Source organism: Pongo pygmaeus, chromosome 2 (genome assembly GCF_028885625.2).
Source record: "Pongo pygmaeus isolate AG05252 chromosome 2, NHGRI_mPonPyg2-v2.0_pri, whole genome shotgun sequence".
Lineage (NCBI taxonomy): Eukaryota > Metazoa > Chordata > Mammalia > Primates > Hominidae > Pongo > Pongo pygmaeus.
Genome location: NC_085930.1, coordinates 176,388,780 through 176,410,841, shown reverse-complemented (window position 1 = coordinate 176,410,841; position 22,062 = coordinate 176,388,780). Strand labels below are relative to the sequence as shown.

The 22,062-nt window shown below is 39.6% G+C and overlaps 1 protein-coding gene across 1 annotated transcript in view; it reads left to right on the top strand.

The window, feature by feature from the left end:
- Positions 1-22,062, top strand: part of ZBBX (zinc finger B-box domain containing) — a 135,387-nt gene that overhangs the window by 94,968 nt on the left and 18,357 nt on the right. The window contains exon 19 of the mRNA XM_054482754.1: positions 2,926-3,183. Within this exon, the coding sequence (XP_054338729.1) occupies positions 2,926-3,183 (258 nt within the window). The remainder of the gene's footprint in view (positions 1-2,925; positions 3,184-22,062) is intronic.

Sequence of the window (22,062 nt, the reverse complement as noted above, 5' to 3'; positions counted from 1 at the left end):
CTGGGTCCCTTGATAAGAATATTATTTGTTGTTAAAACACTACCTAAAATCATGTTGCTATAGTTACATTTCATCTAATTCTAATGTTATATTTAAAATAGCAATAACGATTATCATTCAGTGAATTACTCCTATTTTTTATATCCTTACCAGTAATATTGTATCCATTAATATAATTTAAAGGCACTATTGAATTTTATCTTCCCAATAGTTGGCTTAGTTTTATTAGTAATCATAGAGCATCTATTCTTCAGTTAACAGCAAGGAAAATTAATTTTGTTACATTTAGAATATAACTGATCAGTGTTAATCAATAATTTCTTACGATTACATTGACAGTGATGGCGCATGTTACTCCAAAAGTAACTTCTTATGCTTTTAATCTACAAATTGAGATTTTTAAAAAAAATTATGGAATGATCCCCTCAATCATGGCATTTTTAACTAGTGCCAGTGTTTGTTATGTTATATCTTAACAGTAACATTAGTACCCTTATATATTAAACATTAGAAAGAATGTTATATTGGCTTAAAAGAACAATTTGAAAAATCAATAATCAAATTGGGGCCTCTTCTATCTCCTTCTGTGTTTTAGTTACTTTAAATTACACTTTGAGCATATTTCCAGTAAGAAAGATAGTCTGTTTCCTTGCTGGGTGCTAAGCATAAATCTGACCTGTCCTTTCTGTACTTTTTCTCAATGGGGATCAATTACCTTTAAATACTGTGGCAATCAAATGTTCTTATAAGTGTTTGTACTCTTCCAGATTTTCTGAAGGGCATCTACATTGTATTAAATTTTTCTTTCTTCATTTCTGTGAATTGGCGGAAGTCCAGTCCTTACTCATAGCATTTTCCTTTGGTTTGTTTTTTTAAAGTAAGAGTTGTAAATTCCTTTAAATTTTACCTTGATTGAGACATATCATAGTATAGATACTAAAGTGTGGTTTACCCCATAGAGCAGAACTTTTGATTTATATTGTGAATTATTGTTACACTCACTGACTTGTGCAGCTACTGTTATTGCCTGTACTATTGCTTCCTTATGTAGACGTGGAGAGTTTGGTTCTTGATTGCTATAAATATGGTTCTTTACATGTAGATAAAAGAGGAAATCATTTCTAACTTATAGTCATAAAAATAAAAAATAATTCTCAGGGATAATTTTATATATATATATTTATATATATATATTTATATATATATATATTTTTATATATATATTTATATATATATGTTTTTAACACTTAGGCATATTTTAGCCCGTTATTTTTATCTGAGCACAAATAGACACAAAAGATCAGTCTTATTTGAACTTATTCATAATTTTATTTCAATAAAAATTATTTTAAAAATTGATTTCTGAAATTTTCACTAAAGTTGGTACCCTTTGAGACTTACCTTGGCCAATTTTAATTGCTTAAATAATTACATACTGTATTGAAAGTCTTCTTGAGGTATTAGACACATTTGAAGTAGTTTTTTTTAAGTTAAAAAAAGACAAACTCCACTTTCGCATGCTGAGGCAGGCGGATCGTGAGGTCTGGAGATCAAGACCATCCTGGCCAACATGGTGAAACCCCATCTCTGCTAAAAAATATGAAAATTAGCTGGGTGTGGTGGCACGTGCCTGTAATCCCAGCTTGGGAGCCTGAGGCAGGAGAATAGCTTGAACCTGGGAGGCAAAGGTTGCAGTGAGCCAAGATCGTGCCACTGCACTCCAGCCTAGCAACAGAGCAAGACTCCTTCTCAAAAAAAACCCCCAAAACCCCCAAAAAGCAACTCAATAGTCATTAAATATTTAATACATGATTACTGCCTGTAGTCACTTTTTTGAATTGTATATTTTTCGTTGAGTCACTAGAGTGAGAACAATGTTATATGGCATAGGTTCCATCAAATTAGGGTTTTTATGATAATGACAATTGCACCCACCTAATAGTTTTACAAAGCCAGTTTGTGTTAAGGGAGTGAAAAGTTATCTTATAATATAATTATGTTTACTATAAATATATTTACCTAAATCAGAACAATAATTTATTACATTAAAGCATTTACCTGCCCTATGAATTTTTAGGTATGTACCTTGAAAGAAAACTGTCTTGGCCTTATTAAGTAATATTTTGTGAGAAATACCAAATTAGAAATTAGTTATGTTGTGTTAGTATAAGATTTGAAGAGATTTTTTTTTCCTACTGTGAAAGAAGGAAACATGTTGAAGAAACCAACTAAGTCAACTTTCAAAACAGGTGAAGACAAAGTAGCGACTGTCCTAGAGGAACAATGTAATAACCTGACTTAGATCGGTGCTTCTGGAACTTTTCCAGAAGAGAGTGAGCTCATCCTTAGGAAAATTAGAGAAGTGATCTCAATTTCTTTAAAGCCTGTGTTTTTCCAGATATTCATATAGATTTTGTAAATTAGTCTCTTTTGTTGCCATATTTTTAAATGTAAGAATAAATTACACATCATCAAGTAAAATTGGTTCACTAGGAAGTGGCACGATGCTTTTTCTAAGGGTTTTTTTCTTACAAGGTAATAAGTGTGGTATTGTCCTGGAATTTAAGACACATGTCGTGGTGCTTGGCTTTGGAGTACGTTATAAAATTGTGTGTTGTTTCTCTATGAAGTTGACTTAGTTTATAGGTATTTTCCTTTGTGAATATTAAAATTATTTTGTTTTCCTCTGAATGTAGGAAAATTAGGAAAAAAAATACACAGAAGTGTTCTTTATGACATTGGAAAAGTAATTTGAGATTAAGAAAATGTGGTTAGCTAGAAAGGGTGATAGTCAAAGTTAACTTTTCATAAACTCTGTTACATGAACTTAACTTCTCTGTATGCAGGGACCTGGTATTTTGTATCTTTAAGTACTCATTCAAATTTTTAAAAGTTGATTTAAAAACTTTTTACTTTTAATTTTAGGTCAGAAATCACAGAGACCTTCAACAGCAAATTTTCCACTTTGCAACTCTGTTAAAGAAAGCTCCAGCTGCCTTTCATCCTCTCATCCTCGATCAAGAAGTGCAGCTGCTCAATCATTATCTAGAGCTGCTTCTGAAATTTCAGAAATTGAATATGTTGATATTACTGACCAGAATGAGCTTTCCTTAGATGACACTACTGATCAGCATACCTTAGACAGTTTGGAAAAAGAATTACAAGTGCTGAGAACTCTTGCAGGTAATGCTATTTTTTTTTTCACTTTAGATAATGCTAATTAACTCTGTCCTCAGCCTGATTCTTCATATCTTGCTCTAACAAAACAAGCCAGCAAACAAGAAAGCTTTCCCTTTTCTTCTTTAACCATCAACCGTTGTGTCTGTTTTCCTGGAAATCCCCTGATATCACACTGAATATGTTTTAAAATGTGTGGATGCCCAGCCGCACCAAAGATGGTCCCCATAGCCTATAAAACACAGCTAAATTGTGGAATGAATAATGTCATGTGCTCAGAAAAAAATCTTTTTTTCTCCTTTCTGCAAACCCACTATAGGATTAATCTCTATAGCTTTATGTAAGCCACTGTTCAATATCCTTATTGGAAAACTGAGACATTCGATCTTTTAAAGCAGTGCTTTTCAAGCTTAAATGTTTATACAGATCTTTCAGGGGATCTTGTCACCGTGCAAATTCTGATTGAGTATGTCAGGTAAGGTGAGATTCTGAATATCTAACAAATACCCAGGTGATGCCAGTGCTGCTAGTTGGCAAACCATATCTTCAAAAATTATAGTTGTGCATTTTATTTCCAACTTCAGTGGACATAGTCAGCAATATAGTGACCATATTTTTGAACATGTAAAGGTCTGGCTCAGTAGCAAAACATCAGGGGAATTAATCCTTTTATTTGCATCATAAAGGCACTCAGACAGTTTGAAAGAAGCCAGCTGCAGATCCAGGAGACAGGCTAGAAAATTCTTTGGTCCCATATATTCCACACTTGCTTTTCCGTTGTTTTCCGTGTTACTGGTCTCTTCCTTTATTGATCTTAGAGTAATGACTTTGCTATTGTTCTATAAATTATACATTTTTGTTTTGAAAAATTAAAGCAATACAAAATTACAAAAAAAGAAATAAAAACCCACCACAAATTCTAACTACTCTTAAAATAACCATTATTAACATTTAGTGAGAATCATTTTAAACATCACTGTTTATATCATAAGTATACATAGAAGAATATATATTTAGTAGAATGAACAGATTGAAGGAACGTGATATAAATTGTACAAAAATAGGTTTATGTACCCCATAATATATACTTTAAGTATATATTTAGCCAACTTAATAAAAAGAAAATCAAAATAAAATTAAAATTAACTGTACATTTCAGATAAATGTTTTTCCACCATAAAAATATTAAGTTGAACTTATTATAAATGAATTTCCGATGCCGCAAAAGAAACATCACTCAAATGTAAATTTAGTTTCCTCATCAAGGCAATTTACTTTTGCAAAAGGGTGCCACTTGTGTCAATCAAGATCAGAAGTGCACACTGAACAAAGGACACCAGGGGGTTTTTATATCCTCAATGCAATCCCTATCTCTGTGTCCTTCCCCCGTGGGCTGGGGTCAGACCACAAAATCTGAGCTCATCTGATTGGCTACTTGTAAATATTTTTCTAAGTATGGAAGGGAGGGGGATGTGAGGTACAGTGGTGGAGTGTGTGAGATGTGCAGTTTCAAGGGAACGATGGGTACAGGTAACCAAGGGAACAGATGTGAGTTATTGATTAGAACTGACGGGAAGGGGGTAGGCTGTTTACAGTAACTGTTGGCAAGGAGAAACAAGAAAGTTAAGTTGGAGAACAAAGGGTAAGGAAGTTAATAGGCTAAACCTTTTGAAAAGAAACTCAGAAAGATTCATTGTATCTTACAATTCCTCCCTTTTAAATTTTTATCATCTCTTCTCTTCAAACCTTTTTAACATGTTCTGGCTTTGCTGTTCAACTTGGTCTTCTAAAAGGAAAAGCTTATCTGAATAGGGTGGAGGAGAACTAAGGGAGGTTTTAGTGAGTGTTGTCTTTATAAGCCTTTGTACTAGCCCACGGATGCATGGTGTGATGCAACACCCAACGAGAATAAGCACACCTATCATGACTGCAAGAGAAATGAAGATTGGGGCCAGGACTCCTTTCCATTTACCAAATCATCTTTCTAGGCATCCTGAAAGAGGGCTATCAATTCTAGAATTTTTAGCTAGTTCATTGGACAAAGCAGTCAATCTCTGTAAGGCCTTTGTTATGCTTCTGTCGGGGGCAGTATTGTTTGGGATAAAGGTACAACATTGGGTTTTGATCATAATACAAACTCCACCTTTTTCAGCTAACATCATGTCTAGGGCCATGTTGTTTTCCCAAGCCATTTGGCTAGTAGGTCCTAATTGCTCAACTATTCCTTTGACAGCATCTCTACTGTAATTAATAAATCATTGCTGATTATAGTAGATATAATTTATCCAATCTACATTTTTATTAATAGTTACCCATGGAAATAATGATTCAAATCCTGCAGCTATTTGATCTCAGGGTTTGAATCTATCAGGTACCCCCCGTGGGATTCCAATTGCATCTAAATAAACTTCAGAGTCAAAAGACCCAAAAGGGGCTTCTCTTATTTTGCGGTGTTGTGTTTTTTCTTTTTCTGGTTGATGAACTGCCAGGGTGAAAGGGATAGCCAATTGGACAAGAGCACAAGTACCGCTCCAGTTACCTGGCAGAGTGCCCAGTAAGGGTCCACCACACCACCACCATGCATCTGCTTGAGGATGACTAAGGGGAGACTGATGGGTAAGCTCCTGGAAAGGCTTAAGCTCACTGAATCCTGCTAAGCTTCCAAGGAACACTAAGTTCTCTCCCTGTCATGAGAGATACGAGGTGAAATGAACGGAAGACGGAAGCTGAATGGCCCTTGGGGGCTGACCCGCAGGGTGTTAGACTTTGGGATATAGCAGAGAGAGAGCTTGCCACGATTTGTTGCCCCAAGCCATGGAATCTTAGAAAAGAGCTACCATGCAGCCCATGCCCAGTTGACTGGGAGACCATCTGAGTGGAAAGGGGATGATCTGGGCCTCTGGCCGGCCATGTGCACAAGCATAACAATTGCTTTTATTTAATGTGAGACAGAATATTTGATCCATTCCAACCAGGCGTTTACATCTTGATATCCTGTTTCAATTGCTAAAGTTTGCCTTAGATCATCTACTGTTACAATATCTACTTTAGTATTATCATTAGGTATAGAAGAGATGGCAGTCTGATTAGAAGAAAGCTCAGAAGGAAAAGAGAAGGAAGGGGGTGAAGAGAATGAAGGATTAATAAAACGTATTTTAAAAGACCCTATGAAGTCTGTGCAGCCAAGTTGGCTCCTATGTCATAGAGGCGACTTAAAGTAGGTTTAGGATCAGTAGAGGTGGGAATGAGAATAGAAATTTATATGGGATTACATTGGTTATACTGGCAATTGGAGAAGGTGCTTTCCTTGGTGAAACGAATATATGGTTTTAAGGATATACAACCACTCGCTGATGAGGTCCAGCCTTGATATTCAGTTGTCCACAGGGCATCATTCCAGCTATGACAGACTTGTTTTCCCATATTTATTAAGGAACAAGAGTCTTGGTAGGGGGCGCCTTTCACTTTAAAGGGGCAGAGATACTTTTCTGAGGCTGAGAGTTGCCTCTGACTTTGGAGATCTCTACAGGGTATGACTAGACAAGCGTCAAATGTAATAACTTGGGGTGTGTTTGATTTAGTTACATTAATAACAAGGTGGTCAGCATTGGAAGGAGAAAAGAAGAATGGAAGAGAGTTAAATTTTTCTTAGCTTTAGTTTGAGGGGGTTTTCCCCTGGAATAATGGCCCATGACTTCGGGGTGGACGGTGCTTTCTTGACTTGAGTGTGATGGGTCCATCCTTTCTCTGCTGTCCAGACTGCAGTTTCAGTGGTCAGGAGCACTAGATAGGGTCCTTCCCAGGCTGGCTCAAGTTTTCATTCTTTCCAGCTTTTGATGAGGATGTGATCCCTGGGCTGGTGCTAATGGACCAGTAGCTCTAGGAGTGGCGCCTGTACCATGAGACCTTTGGCTTTAAGAGAAGAGAAGGTAAAGGAGAGACCAAATATGTAATTCCTGAGGAATTGATCTTTTGTCTCAAATGTAGGGATATAGGTAGTGGAATGTAAATAGGGCAGTCCATAAGGCATTTCATAAGGAGAAAGGCCTATATCCTTCCGAGGTGCAGTTTGGATTCTTAACGGGGCAATAAATAGGAAGACATTTGGTCCATGGTAACTGAGTCTCTAGAACTAATTTGGTTAAGTGATTTTTTAAAGTTTGATTCATCCTGTCTACTCTCCCTGATGAAGATGGATGCCAAGGTGTATGATATTCCCATTTAATGTCTAGGTCTTGGGACAACTTTTTAATGATGTGTGCTGTGAAATGGGTTCCGTTGTCTGAGTCAATGTTCTCTGTTAGTCCCAATCTAGGCACTGTATTTTCAATTAGTGCTTTTACTACATTATTGGCTGTTGCATTTGAAAAGGGAATAGCTTCAATCCAGTGAGTGAGGTGATCTACTATTAATAACAAATACTTTAGATGAGCAATTGGGGGCATTTCAGTGTAGTCACTCTGAATACTTTGGAATGGTCTTAGCCCTGGATTCCTCCCCACCAAGGGAGATTTCTTTATCACTTGTTTGTTGGTTTTTTTACATATTAAGCAACTGTCCATGACTTGTTTGGCCAAGGTATAAATTCCTATACACCCATGAACTCTGAGAGCTACGTCACACATGGCTTTGGGTCCCCAGTGGGTCCCTTGATGCAGGTGAGACAGGATTTCTCTCAGGAGAGGTTTGGATAGCATTTCCCTTTGGTCTGGTAATACACATTTTCCTTCTGAGTTTTCTTTGGCCCCGATTTTTATTAATTTTTCTTTTTCCACGGCTGAGAAGACAGGGACTACAGTAGAGGAAGACAAGGGGTTAAGTGAAAGACAGGCGTTCCAGATGAAACAGCAGCCTGCTTGGCTATCTGATCTGCTAAGTTGTTTCCCTAGCTTTCAAAAGAAAGGCTTTTCTGTTGTCTGGGAACATGAACAATAGCTATTTCTTCAGGAAACTGAAGGTTATCTAATACTTGGGTAATTAACTCCTTGTGAACAAGGTCTTGGCTTTTGCTATTAATAAGACCTTGTTTAGTCCAAATTTTTCCAAATGTATGGGCCACCCCAAAGGCATATTTAGAATCAATATGGATGGTTCCTTCCTGCAGTTACTTTAAAGCTTGGATGAGTGCAAACAACTCACAAGTTTGGGCAGACCAATTATTAGGCAGTTTGCCTGACTCTATTTCTTCAAGAGTTTCCCCATCAATTACTGAATACCCATTGTGTCTTTTTCCCTCAATCACCCAGGAGGAACCATCTATGAGTAAGTGTCATCCTGTTTTGAAGGTGGTATCCCCTGTGTCTGGTCTGACCTCTGTTTGGTAGTCAATTAAATTGAGACATAGGTGCTCCCTGTTTAGAGTTGGATCTCCTGTTAAGAAACCTGCTGGGTTAAGTGAATTATCAGTAGTTAAGGTTAAATCATCTTTTTCTAGCAAAATAGCTTCATATTTCAGGATTCTGGAGTCAGTAAGCCACCTCCCACCTTTTTGATTTAGTATTGATCTAACCTCGTGGGGTGTGCTTGCAGTCAACTTTCCCCCAAAAGTTAACTTTCTGCTTTCTTCAACTAATGTTGCCGTAGCAGCAACCGATTGGATGCATTGAGGCCATCCACAAGTGACTGGGTCTAAAACCTTTGATAAGAATGCTACCGGCTGCCAGTGGCCACTGTGCTCTTGGGTAAGCACTCCTATAGCTACTTCATTATTTACATTGACAAAAAGGTGAAAGGGCTTTTCTAGAGAAGGCGAAGCTAAAACTAGGGCAGTCATATCTTTCTTTTAATTCCTCAATTTGGTCGACTTCCTCAGAAGTTCACAGGAGATGGTCAGGTTTTTCTGGAGTAGGCTTCTGGTATAGTAGCTTACTGTGTAAGGCATGTGAGTCAATCCATAAGCGGCAGTATCCAACTAATTCTAGAAATTTTCTGAGCTCATGCTTAGTTTGAGGCAAGGGTAAGTACACAATGCCTTCAACTTGCTCCGGCCCTATTCTCCACTTGCCTGCACTTATGAAATGGCCTAAATATTTGACCTCAGGTTCTACATACTGAAGCTTTTTCTTTGAGACTTGTAACCCCTCAGAATAAAGATGATCAAGGATATGTATGGAAAAATTGGTTACTTTTTCTACATCCTCTCCTGATATGAGGATATCATCAACATACTGGAGCTTGCATGTGTGCTTTGGAACAGAAACCTTTTCTAGCACTTGTTCTAAAATCTGACTAAAGAGGTTGGGTGAGTCTGCAAACCCTTGGGGCAAAACTGTCCACCGATACTGTTGTTTTTACCCTGACTGGGTGTCTTCCCACTTAAAAGTGAATGTGCCTCGGCTATCTTCAGCTAGGGGACATGCCCAGAAAGCATCCTTTGAATCTGTTACAGTAAACCATTGATGGAATTTTACTGAGAATAGTGAAGGGTTAGGGACAACAGGGTGAATAGTTTGTACTATTTGGTTGCTAGCTCTAAGATTTTGTACTAACCGGTATGACCCATCTGATTTCTTGACGGGCAGTATTGAGGTGTTATAAGGAGACATACAAGGCTCAAGAAGCCCATCTTTCATGAGACTTTCAATTATGGGCTTTAAACCTATCTGTCCTTCTAAAGGGATAGAGAATTGCTTCCTCCTCACCACTTCCTCTGGGTTTTTTAGCTTGATGTGGATTGTGGAAATCTGAAGTTTTCCTTGGTTTCCTTCACATCATGTGAATACATTTCTCATCTGTGGTGGTGAGTAAATTTAATGAGGCAAGGAATCCTTTTGGGCTAACTTGTAAGACTATGCCTAACTTCAACATTAAGTCTCTTCCTAATAAGTTAGTTCCTGCCTCAGGGATCAATAAAAATTGGATATGAGTCAATCGATCTTAGAATTTAACTTTTGTACTTTCTAAGACTTTTGCTTTAAACACGTCCCCTTTTATCCCAGAGACTAAAAGGTCTTCTGAAGAGCAGGTAATGTCAGATAGAGGGAAACAGAGGAGCGAGTGGCCCCTGAATCAACTAGAAAGGTGATAAGCTCATGATTGGGTCCCACTTCTAAATTTATCAAGGGCTCCTGGTGGGACTTGAAGTAAAAGAGACAGAGCCCCTGAGCCCCCTACTCCTCCTCAGAGGTAATGAGGAAAAGGGCTTGTCTCTCCCTTTCTAATTTGGGACATTCTCTTTTGAAGTAGCCTGCCCTTCCACATCTGTAACACCTCTCTTGTCCTTCTTCTCTCCCAGCTCTAGGACTTTGCAAGTTTTTCTCCCATACTCTTTAGAGAGTCTGGTAGATGAGGGTCTGGGTCCTCTAGATAGAGGTTTGGGTCTTTTAAACGGGGGTCTGGACCCCGTATAGTTTCTGGCCCCCTGGAAGCTTTGTTTAGAAGTATGTGGATTTGGTTCCACCAAGTTTCGCCTTTTGTTTTTGTTTCTCTTCATCTCTTCTAATATATACTTGTTGAGCTTCTCTGAGAAGTTCACTCAGAGGTCAGTCTTCCCAATTTTCTATTTTTTGTAACTTCTTTGAAATATCTGGCCAACTCTTAGTGACCAAGTGGAGTTTTAACATGCCTTGTCCAAGGGGGTCTTCTAAGTTTAGGCCTGAATATTGTCTCATTTGGTCCTTCAATCTGTTCAGAAATTTCATAGGCCCCTCATCTTTTTCCTGTTGTATATCAAGTGCTTTAGAGAGGTTGTGGGTTCAGGGTACTGATTCCCTAATTCTCTTTATTATCATCTCCCTTAGGTCTTGTATATTTTCCCAGTGAGCTGGGTTATTATTGTCCCACCAGGGGTCTTGGCCAGGAAGCTTTTGATTTGCGGTAGGAATGTCTTGACCAGGAGGGTGTTCACGCTCCCAAATTACCATAGCAGCCCTATTGATCATCCCTCTTTCTTCCCCCGAGAAGAGAATGCCTAGAATGGACATTAACTCAACCCAGGTGTATAACTGAGGTCCCAGGGATTGATCAACTTGATCTACTACCCCATAAGGGTCATCTAATAATGGCTTAAGTTCCTTCTTTAAATTCCGGACTTGTGAACTAGTTAAGGGAGCACTTACAAAGCCAATAGCACCTCCTCCTTGTGGTACCTCTCTCAAGGGGAAGAGAGTCAGAGCTGACTCCATAGATGTGGAGGGAAATGAGAAATTTTGGATATCTCTTTTACATTGTTCTACTTCGTGTTGGAGTTCCTTCAGGGAGGGGCACTTAGGCTGAGAGGGAACAGGTTTATGGGATGATGATTCCCAAGAATCAGGATTGTAACGAGGAGGAATAACATGAGCAGAAGAAGGATCTGCAGCAGGATCCGGGGCAGCAGCAGCTGCCTGAGGGGAAGGATTGGGGGCAATGAGTAGGGAAAGGTGGTCTAGGGGATCCCATGCGCTGGAGTCCTTAGCCATGGGAACCGGCTTTTCTGAGTCTTCATTGTTGGATGCTAGATCGGGCTTTTCCCTAGTTGTTTTTAAGGGATGGAGGAGAACAGGTCCCTGTCTCTAACAAAGAGCATAGTCCAGTTTCTCTTGAGAACACTGAACTTTTATCATTTAAATGTTGAATTAGGAGTTGACACATTACATCCTCATTCGACCCAAACTGGCCAGAAGATTGAGGGCTTGAGGAGGGGACTCTGGGTCCAAACAAAACAGCAGTATTTTATCATTTGTTGCTTTTTCTTATGTTTAGTTCTCTCAATACCTTTCCAATATTTTAACATGAGATCTAGAGGACTATCTGGGGGAATATATTTATTGCTATCTTTATCCTTTTCACTTCTCATAATGCTTGGGGTATTTTCCATGTTGGGTCCTAGTTAGGCTCAATTTCTCATATTAGAAATTTCTTGCCTATCCTTCCCTGGAGGCTTATTAAGGTTCAGTTCCCTCGTATGAGGAATCTCTTGCCTATCCTTCCCTGGCAGCTTATTAAGGCTCAATTCCCTTGTAGGACGAATCTCTTGCCTATCCTTTAGTCCCACCTGCTGAAGGTTCCTTGTACCCTTCTTTAGCTTCGTCCACTCTGGACGCTTCCCTTGCAGGAATATTTCAGGTCCCTCTTAGCATGGATGGTGGGTCAGTGTAAACCCCTGATGGGACCCCCAAAGGGCCACCCTAAGCCATATGAGGTGACCGTGGAACCATAGATTGGACTTACTCACTCTGCACAGCAGTAGTACTTGTTACCATTCACACATGTTCAACTTCCAGAGTCCCGACCACCAAGGAAATACTTTGTCGCCCCTGTGATTTTTCTTACCTTGGTCTGTGCACAGTTTACCTGGTCGCTGCGGTATCTGAGCCCCCTTTTCCCAAGCTGCCAGCTTGTTCCTTTCCCGGGTTGCTGAGAGTCCGGGTTTATTCGTCGCACTGGGTGGGTCTCGATTCCTCACCCTGAAGCCACCGCAATGAGGTGGCAGGGTGCGCCTTCTCACGGGAAAGGACTGGAGATCCCTCCCCAGAGGAGAATGGGCTCCCCATACGAGCCACCAAATTGTTATAAATGAATTTCTGATGCCTCAAAAGAAACAGCACTCGAATATAAATTTAGTTTCCTCAGCAAGGCAATTTACTTTTGCAAAAGGGTGCCACTCACATCAATCAAGATTGCAAGTGCACACTGAACAAAGGAGACCGGGGGTTTTTTATACCTTTAACGCGATCCCTATTTCTGTGTTCTTCCCCCATGGGCTGGGGTTGGACCACAAAATCTGAGCTGATCCGATTGGCTACTTGTAAATATTTTTCTAAATATGGAAGGGAGGGGGACGTGAGGTACAGTGGTGGACCTTGTGAGACGTACAGTTTCAAGGGAAAAATGGGTACAGGTAACCAAGGGAACAGATGTGTTATTGATTAGAACTGACGGGAAGAGGGTAAGCTGTTTACAGTAACTACTGGCAAGGAGAAACAAGAAAGTTAAGTTGGAGAACAAAGGGTAAGGAAGTTAACAGGCTAAACCTTTTGAGGAGAGACTCAGAAAGATTCATTGTATCTTACAAACTGTACGAAATTGCCCTCTTGTAGACCAAAAGCAGTAGAATATTGGCAACTTTATATGGTTTAATCCATTATTTTTACAAATATACCTTTAAAATTTGAGAAAAAAGGGGAGGAGAAACATGGCAAAACAGAAGCCTACATCATTCATTTCCCCATCCTCCGCGACACTGGAACACCAAATTTTAACAACTGTCTACACATAGGAAAGCACTGTGGCAGGAACCAAAACTCAGGTGAGTAATCACAGTACCTGGTTTTAACTTCATGTTGTGGAAAGAGGTATTGAAAAGGGCCAGAGAGACATATTGAATTACCAATGCCACCCCTCCCCCACCTCCTGGCAGCAACCCTGGAGTGTGGAGAGAGAATCTGTGCTCTCTGGGGAGGGAGAGCACATCAACTAGAGGACTTCACATTCATCTCAGTGCTACCTGGTCACAGCAGAGAATAAAGCTGTGCTGGGCTCAGCCAGTGCCCATGCATGGAGGAAGCATTTGGACCAGCCACATTCCGGAGGGGAATCATCCATTCCAGCAGTCAGAACTTGACTTCCTTGGCAAGCCATGCCACATTGAGCTGAAGTGCCTGGGGGTCGTAGGTAAACTTGAAAGGCAATCTAGGACACAAGGACTATAATTCATAGGCAGCAGCTAGTGCTAGGCTGGGCTTAGAGTCAGTGAACTAGCATGGCACATGACCTAGTGAGACACCACCTGGCACAGCTAAGGGAGAGCTTGCACCATATCTCCCCCAACCCCAGGCTATGCAGCTCATAGCAACAAAAGTAACTCCTTCCTTCTGCATAATGAAAGGAGAGTGAAGAGTAAGGAGGGCTTTGTCTTGCATCTTGGCTACCAGCTCAGCCATAGTAGGAGAGGGCACTGAACAGAGTTGTGAGCCCCTCATTTCAGGTCCTAGCTCCTAGATGATATTTCTTGACACAACCTGAGCCAAAAGGGAATCTGCTGCCTTGAAGGGATGAGAAACCAGTCCTGGCAGGATTCATCACCTGCTAACTGAAGAGCCCTCAGACCCTGAATAATCTCCAGTGATACCAAGGGATTACACCACAGGCCTTGGGCTCTAAGATGCACTGGCTTCAGGGGAGACCCAGCACATTCTCAGCTGTGGCACTACAATGAAAATGATGAAAAATTGCATTTTGCAAAAGCAGAGGGAAAAATAAAAGGGACTTTGTCTTGTACCCTGGCTACCAGCTTGGCCACAGTAGAACAGAGCAACAAGCAGGTTCGTGGGGACCTCAAGTCCAGACCTAGATTCTTGAACAGTATTTCTAGACTTGGCCTGGCATGGGCCAGATGGGAGCCCAGTATCCTGAAGGGTGAGTCCCAGGCCTGATAGCATTCATCATAAGCCGATGGAAGAGCCCTTGGGCTTTAAGCAAACATTGGTGGTGGCCAAGTAGAAATCCCCATGGACTAGGGGTGGTCAAGGCCACAGAGACCTCTACCTATAGAAAAGGAAGAGAAGAGTGGGAAGGACTTTGTCTTGTGGTCTGAGTGCCAACTTAGCTGCAATAGAATAGAACCTCAGGTAAACTGCTGAGATTGTTGACTGTGAAAGTATAAAGCTCACGGTATAAACACAGAAAAAAGCACAGAATAGTATAACACTGTAATGGTGGTGTGTAAACTTTTCCTGACTTAAGTAGAAAGACTAAATGATGAATCAACCAAAAATAGTAACTATAACAACTTTTCAAGACACAGACAGTACAGTAAGACATAAAGAGAAACAACAAAAAGTTAAAAAGCAAGTTCATAGTTTAAAGTATAGAGTTTTTCTTAGTTTTCATGTTGTACATTTCTTTGTTTATGCAATCAGTGTTAAGTTGCCATCAGTTTAAAGTGATGGGTTATAACATATTACTTGCAAGTCTCATGGGAACATCAAATTGAAAAACATACAAGAGATATAAAAAATAAAAGGCATAAATTAAAGCATACCAGCAGAGAAAATCACCTTCACTAAAAGGAAGAGAGGAAGGAAGGAAAGACAGAAGAGAAGACTACAAAACAACCAGAAAACAAATAATGAAATGGCAGGAGTAAGTCCTTATCAATAACAACATTGAATGTAAATGAACTAAACTCTGCAATCAAAAGGCAGAATGGCTGAATGGATGGAAAAATAAAGCCCAATGATGTGTTGCCTATAAGAAACTTACTTTACCTAAAAGATACACATGAACTGAAAATAAAGGAATGGAAAAAAGATATTCTATGACAATGGAAACCAAAAAAGAGCAGGAGTAGCTATACTTTATCAGACACAATAGATTTCAAGACAAAAACTGTAAGAAGGTCATTATATAATGATAAAGGGGTCAATTCAGCAAGAGGGTATAATGGTGATAAATATATATGTACCAACACTGGAGTACCCAGATATATAATGCAAATATTATTAGAACTAAAGAGAGAGATAGACCTCAATACAATAATAGCTGGAGACTTCAACACTCCACTTTCTGCATTGGACAGGTCTTGAAGACAGAAAAATCTATGAAGAAACCAGACTTAATCTGCACTATAGAACAACTGGACCTAATAGATATTTACAGAACATTTCATCCAACAGCTGCAGAATACATATTCTTCTCCTGTGCACATGGATCATTCTCAAAGATAGACCACATGTTAGGTAACAAAACAAGTCATAAAATATCCAAAAATTGGAAATAATATTAAGAATATTCTCTGACCACAGTGAAATAAAACTATAAATAAGTAACAAGAGAAATTTTGGAAAACACATGTAAATTAAACAGTATGCCCCCAAATGACCAGTGTATCAATGTATAAATTAAGAAGGAAATTGAAAAATTTCTTGAAACAAATGATAATGTAAACACCATATATCAAAACCTATAGGATACAATGAAAGCAGGAGGAGAGAAATTGTAGCAATATGTGCCTACATGAAATAAAACAAAAACAAAAACCAAATAACTTCAAATAAATAAAACCTGTATCTTAAAGAACCAGAGGCCAGGCACGATAGCTCATGCCTGTAATCCCAGCACTTTGGGAGGCTGAGGCGGGTGAAACCCCGTCTCTACTAAAAGTACAAAAATTAGTTGGGTGCAGTGGTGCGTGCCTGTAATCCCAGCTACTTGGGAGGCTGAGGCAGGAGAATTGCTTGAGCCAGGAGGTGAAGGTTGCAGTGAGCTGAAATTACACCACTGCACTCAAGCCTGGGCAACAGAACGAGACTCCATCTCAAAAAAAAAAAAAAAGAACTAGAAAAACAAGCACAAACCAAACCCCAAATTAGTGGAAGAAAAGAAATACTAATAATCAGAACAGAAATAAATGAATTTAAATGGAAGAAAACAACACAAAAGATCAATAAAACAAAAAGTTGATTTCTTGAAAAGATAAAGAAAATTGACAAACCTTTAACCAGACTAAGGAAAAATGAAAGAAGAGCCAAATAGATAAAATCAATGATGAGAAAGAAGACATTACAACTGATACTTCAGAAATTTAGGGGATCATTAGTGGCTACAATGGCAATTATATGCCAATGAACTGGAAAATCTAGAAGAAATGGATAAATGCCTCGGCATATACAACCTGCTAAGATTGAACCACGAAGAAGTCCAAAACCTGAACATACCAATAACAATGAGATAGAAGCCATAATAAAAATGTCTCCTAGGGAGAGGTTGCAGTGAGCTGAAACCGTGCCTTTCCACTCCAGCCTGGGCAACAAGAGCAAAACTCCGTCTCAAAACAAACAAACAAACCAAAAATGTCTCCCAATATAAAAAAGCCCAGAACCTGATGGTTTCACTGATGAATTCTACTAAACATTTAAAGAAGAACTTATACCAATCCTATTCAAAGTGTTCCAACAAAAAGAATTAGAGAATGTGGGAGATTATGGCAGACTGGAGGTAGGACTAGATTGCAGCTCCAGAAAGAGCAACGGGCAGGAGCTGGCTCGCATTGTGAATTTTAGTTCCAGATGGACTGCAAGAGCAAACCAGAAATCCTGAGAGGATCCACAGACCCTCTGAAGAAAGCAGACTGCTCCTGCAGGACCTGGGAGACCCCCCCGCCAAAAAACTGAGTGCCCCAACTGTGGAAGTGGGAAAGAGAGACCCCCTCTTCCAAACATACATCCCCACTGGAGAAGCCAAAGGTCTGTTTGCGCGAGAAGTTTCCGACTTTACCTGGAGCTGAGTTAATTTGGAGAGCCGAGCAAAATACAGGGGTAGAGGAAGAAGCAGAAAGGCCCTGGGAGCTTGTTGGGTCCCCTAGCAGGCCATTCCTTCCTGGCACCACAGGGATCCAAAAGAGCAAGGGGTAAAACTACACAGGGATAAGCAAATCTCTAGCTGAACTTTGTAACCATTTGAATGGGGTGAGAAGCCTTCTGTCCAGAACTTGGGGGAGGGTGCAAATCTGGTGTGCAGACTCCACAGGCGGGGGAAGAACCAAGCCCCCACCCCCCCCCCCTTTTTTTTTTTTTTTTGCAGTTGGGAGGCGGGTAGCCTGGGGCAAGTTTTCAAGCCCATATAGCTCCACACCTGGAAATGATCTGGGGGTGAGGGCTGTTGGGTGGTGGGGCATGGTGGGAGTGAGACAGGCCCTTCAGTTTGTGTGGGAGCTGGATGAGGCTTGTGACTGCTGGCTTTCTCCCACTTCCCTGACAACCTGCATGACTCAGCAGAGGCAGCCGTAATCCTTCTAGGTACACAACTCCAGTGAACTGAGACCCTCATTCCCGTTCCCCACAGCAGCTGCAGCAAGACCTGCCCAAGGACAGTCTGAGCTCAGACACGCCTAGCCCCACCCCCACCTGATGGTCCTTTCCTACCCACCCTAGTAGTGGAAGACAAATGGCATATAATCTTGGGAGTTCTAGGGCCCCGACCACTGCCGGTTCCTCCCCATACTACCATACCTGATGATCTCTGGAAAGCACCACCTCCTGGCAGGAGGCCAACCAGTACAAAAATAGAGCATTAAACCACCAAAGCTAAGAACCTCACAGAGTCCATTGCACCCCTCCGCCACCTCCACTGGAACAGGTGCTGGTATCCATGGCTGAGAGACACATAGATGGTTCACATCACAGGATGCTGGGCAGACAACACCCAGTACCAGTCCAGAGCCAGGTAGACTTACTGGGCGGCTAGACCTGGAAGAGAGACAACAATCACTGCAGTTCAGCTCAGAGGAATTCACATCCATAGGAATGGGAGAGAGTACTACATCAAGGGAACACCCTGTGGGACACAAGAATCTGAACAACAGGCTAATTTAGCCCTAGACCTTCCCTCTGACAGAGCCTACCCAAATGAGAAGGAACCAGAAAACCTTCCCTGGTAATATCACAAAACAAGGCTTTTCAACACCCCCCAGAAAACACACATGCTCACCAGCAATTGATCCAAGCCAAGAAGAAATCCCTGATTTACCTGAAAAAGAATTCAGGGGATCAGTTATTAAGCTAATCAGGGAGGAACCAGAGAAATGTGAAGCCTAATGCAAGGAAATTCAAAATATGATACAAGAAGTGAAGGGAGAAATATTCAAGGACGTAGATAGCTTAAAGACAAAACAATAAAAAACTCAGAAAACTTTGGACACACTTTTAGAAATGCACGATGCTCTGGAAAATCTCAGCAATAGAATTGAACAAGTAGAAGAAATCTGAAGCTCAAAGACAAGGTCTTTAAATTAACCCAATCCAACAAAGACAAAGCAAAAAGAGTAAGAAAATATGAACAAAACCTCCAAGAAGTCTGGGATTATGTTAAACAACTAAACCTAAGAACAATTGGTGTTCCTGAGGAAGAAGAGAATTCTAAGAGCTTGAAAAACATGTTTGGGGGAATAATCGAGGAAAACTTCCTGGCCTTCCTAGAGACCTAGACATCCAAACACAAGAAGCAGAAAGAACACCTGGGAAATTCACTGCAAAAAGATCTTCACCTAGGTACATTGTCATGAGGTTATCCAAAGTTAAGACAAAGGGAAGACTCTTAAGAGCTGTAAGACAGAAGCACCAGGTAACCTATAAAGGAAAACCTATCAGATTAACAGCAGATTTCTCAGCAGAAACCCTATAAGCTAGAAGGGATTGGGGCCCTATCTTCAGCCTTCTCAAACAAAACAATTACCAGACAAGAATTTTGTATCCAGTGAAACTAAGCATCATATATGAAGGAAAGATACAATTTTTTCAGACAAACAAATGCTGAGAGAATTCACCATTACCAAGCCACCACTATAAGAACTGCTAAAAAGAGCTCTAAATCTTGAAACAAATCCTAGAAACACATCAAAACAGAACCTGTTTAAAGCTTAATTCACACAGAATCTATAAAACAAAAATATAAGTTAAAAAGCAAAATAGGCCATAAAATGAGCCTCAATAAATTTTTTAAAAATTGAAATTATATCAAGCACTCTCTCAGACCATGGTGGAATAAAACTGGAAATCAACTCCAAAAGCAACCTTCAAAACCATACAAATACATGGAAATTAAACAACTGCTCCTGAGTGAGCACTGGGTTAAAAATGAAATCAAGGTAGAAATTTAAAAATTCTTCAAACTGAATGACAATAATGACACAACCTATCAAAACCTCTGGGGTAAGGCAAAGGCAGTGCTAAGAAGAAAGTTCATAGCCCTAAATGCCTGTATCAAAAAGACTGAAAGAGCACAAACTGACATTCTAAGGTCACACCTCAAGGAGCTAAGGAAACAGGAACAAACCAAACCCAAACCCAGCAGAAGAAAGGAAATAACCAAGATCAGAGCAGAACTAAATGAAATCGAAACAAACAAATGGACAAAATACAAAAGATAAATGAAACAAAAAGCTGGTTCTTTGAAAAGATAAATAAAATTGATAGACCATTGACAAGATTAACCAAGAAAAGAAGAGAGAAGATCCAAATAACCTCACTAAGAAATGAAACAGGAGATATTACAACTGACACCACTGAAATACAAAAGATCATTCAAGGCTACTAACAACAGCTTTACCCGCATAAACTAGAAAACCTAGAATACATGGATAAATTCCTGGAAAAATATAACCCTCCTAGCTTAAATCAGGAAGAATTAGATACCCTGAACAGATCAATAACAAGCAGTGAGATTGAAATGGTAATTAAAAAATTATCAAAAAAATAAAAATAAAAGGGTCCATGACCAGATGGATTCACAGCAGAATTCTACCAGACATTTGAAGAAGAATTGGTACCAATCCTTTTGCCACTCTTCCACAAGATAGAGAAAGAAGCAACCCTCTCTAGTTCATTCTATGAAGCCAGCATCACCCTAATACCAAAACCAGGAAAGGACATAACCAAAAAAGACAACTACATGCTGATATCCTTGATGAATATAGATGCTAAAATCCTTAACAAAATACTAGCTAATCAAATCCAACAATATATCAAAAAGATAATCCACCTTCATTGAATACATTTTATAGCAGGGATGGAGGGATGGTTTGCCATAATCAGGTCAGTAAACGTGATACACCACATAAACAGAATTAAAACAAAAATCACATGATCATTTCAATAGATGCAGGAAAAGCATTCAACAAAATCCAGCATCCCTTTATGATTAAAACTTTCAGCAAAATCAGCAAACAAGGGACATACCTTAATGCAATAAAAGCCATCTGGGGAAAAGTTGAAAGCATTTCCTCTGAAAACTGGAACAAGACAAGGATGTCTACTCTTACCACTCTTCTTCCACATAGTACTGAAGTCCTAGCCAGAGTAATAAGACAATAGAAATAAATAAAGGGCATTCAAATCAGTAAAGACGAAGGCAAACTATCACTGTCACCCTTTTCAACAAATGGTGCTGGGATAATTGGCTAGCCACATGTTGGAGAATAAAACTGGATCCTCATTTCTCACCTTATACAAAAATCAAATCAAAATGGATTAAGAACTTAAATCTAAGATGGGAAACTATAAAAACCCTAGAAGATTGATACCCAGTAGTGGGATTTCTGGATCAAATGGTAGTTCTACTTTTTGTTCTTAAAGGAATCTTCACACTGTTTTCCATAGTGGCTGTACTAGTTTGCATTCCTACCAGCAGTGTAGAAGTGTTCCCTGTTCAACGCATCCATGCCAACATCTACTGTTTTATGATTATAGCCATAATCAAAACCCACTGGGGCTATTGGAAAAACTCTTCTAGACTTTGGCTTAGGCAAGCATTTCATGACCAAGAACTCAAAAGCAAATGCAATAAAAACAAAGATAAATAGCTGAGACCTAATTAAACTAAAGAGTTTTTGCACAGCAGAAGGAACAGTCAGCAGAGCAAACAGATATCCCATAGAGTGGGAGAAAATCTTCACGATCTATACATGTGACAAAAGATTAATATCCAGAATCTACAATGAACTCAAACAAATCAGTAAAAAAAAAAAAATCACATCAAAAAGTGTGCTAAGGACATGAATAGACAATGCTCAAAAGAAGATAGACAAATGGCCAACAAACATATGAAAAAATGCTTAATATCACTAATGATCAGGTAAATGCAAATCAAAACCACAATGTGATACCACCTCCTGAAAGAATGGCCATAATCAATGTGATACATCATATCAACAGAATGAAGGACAATAACCATATGATCATTTCAATTGACGCTGAAAAACCATTTGATAAAGTTAACGTCCCTCCATGATGAAAACCTTTAAAAAACTGGGTGTAGAAGGCCTTAACATAATAAAAGCCATCTGTGACAGACCCACAGCTGGTATTAAACTGAATAGGGAGAACCTAAAAGCTTGCCCTCTTAAACCTGGAACGTGACAAGGATGCCCACTTTCACCACTGTTAATCAACATAATAAAACATATGTTTT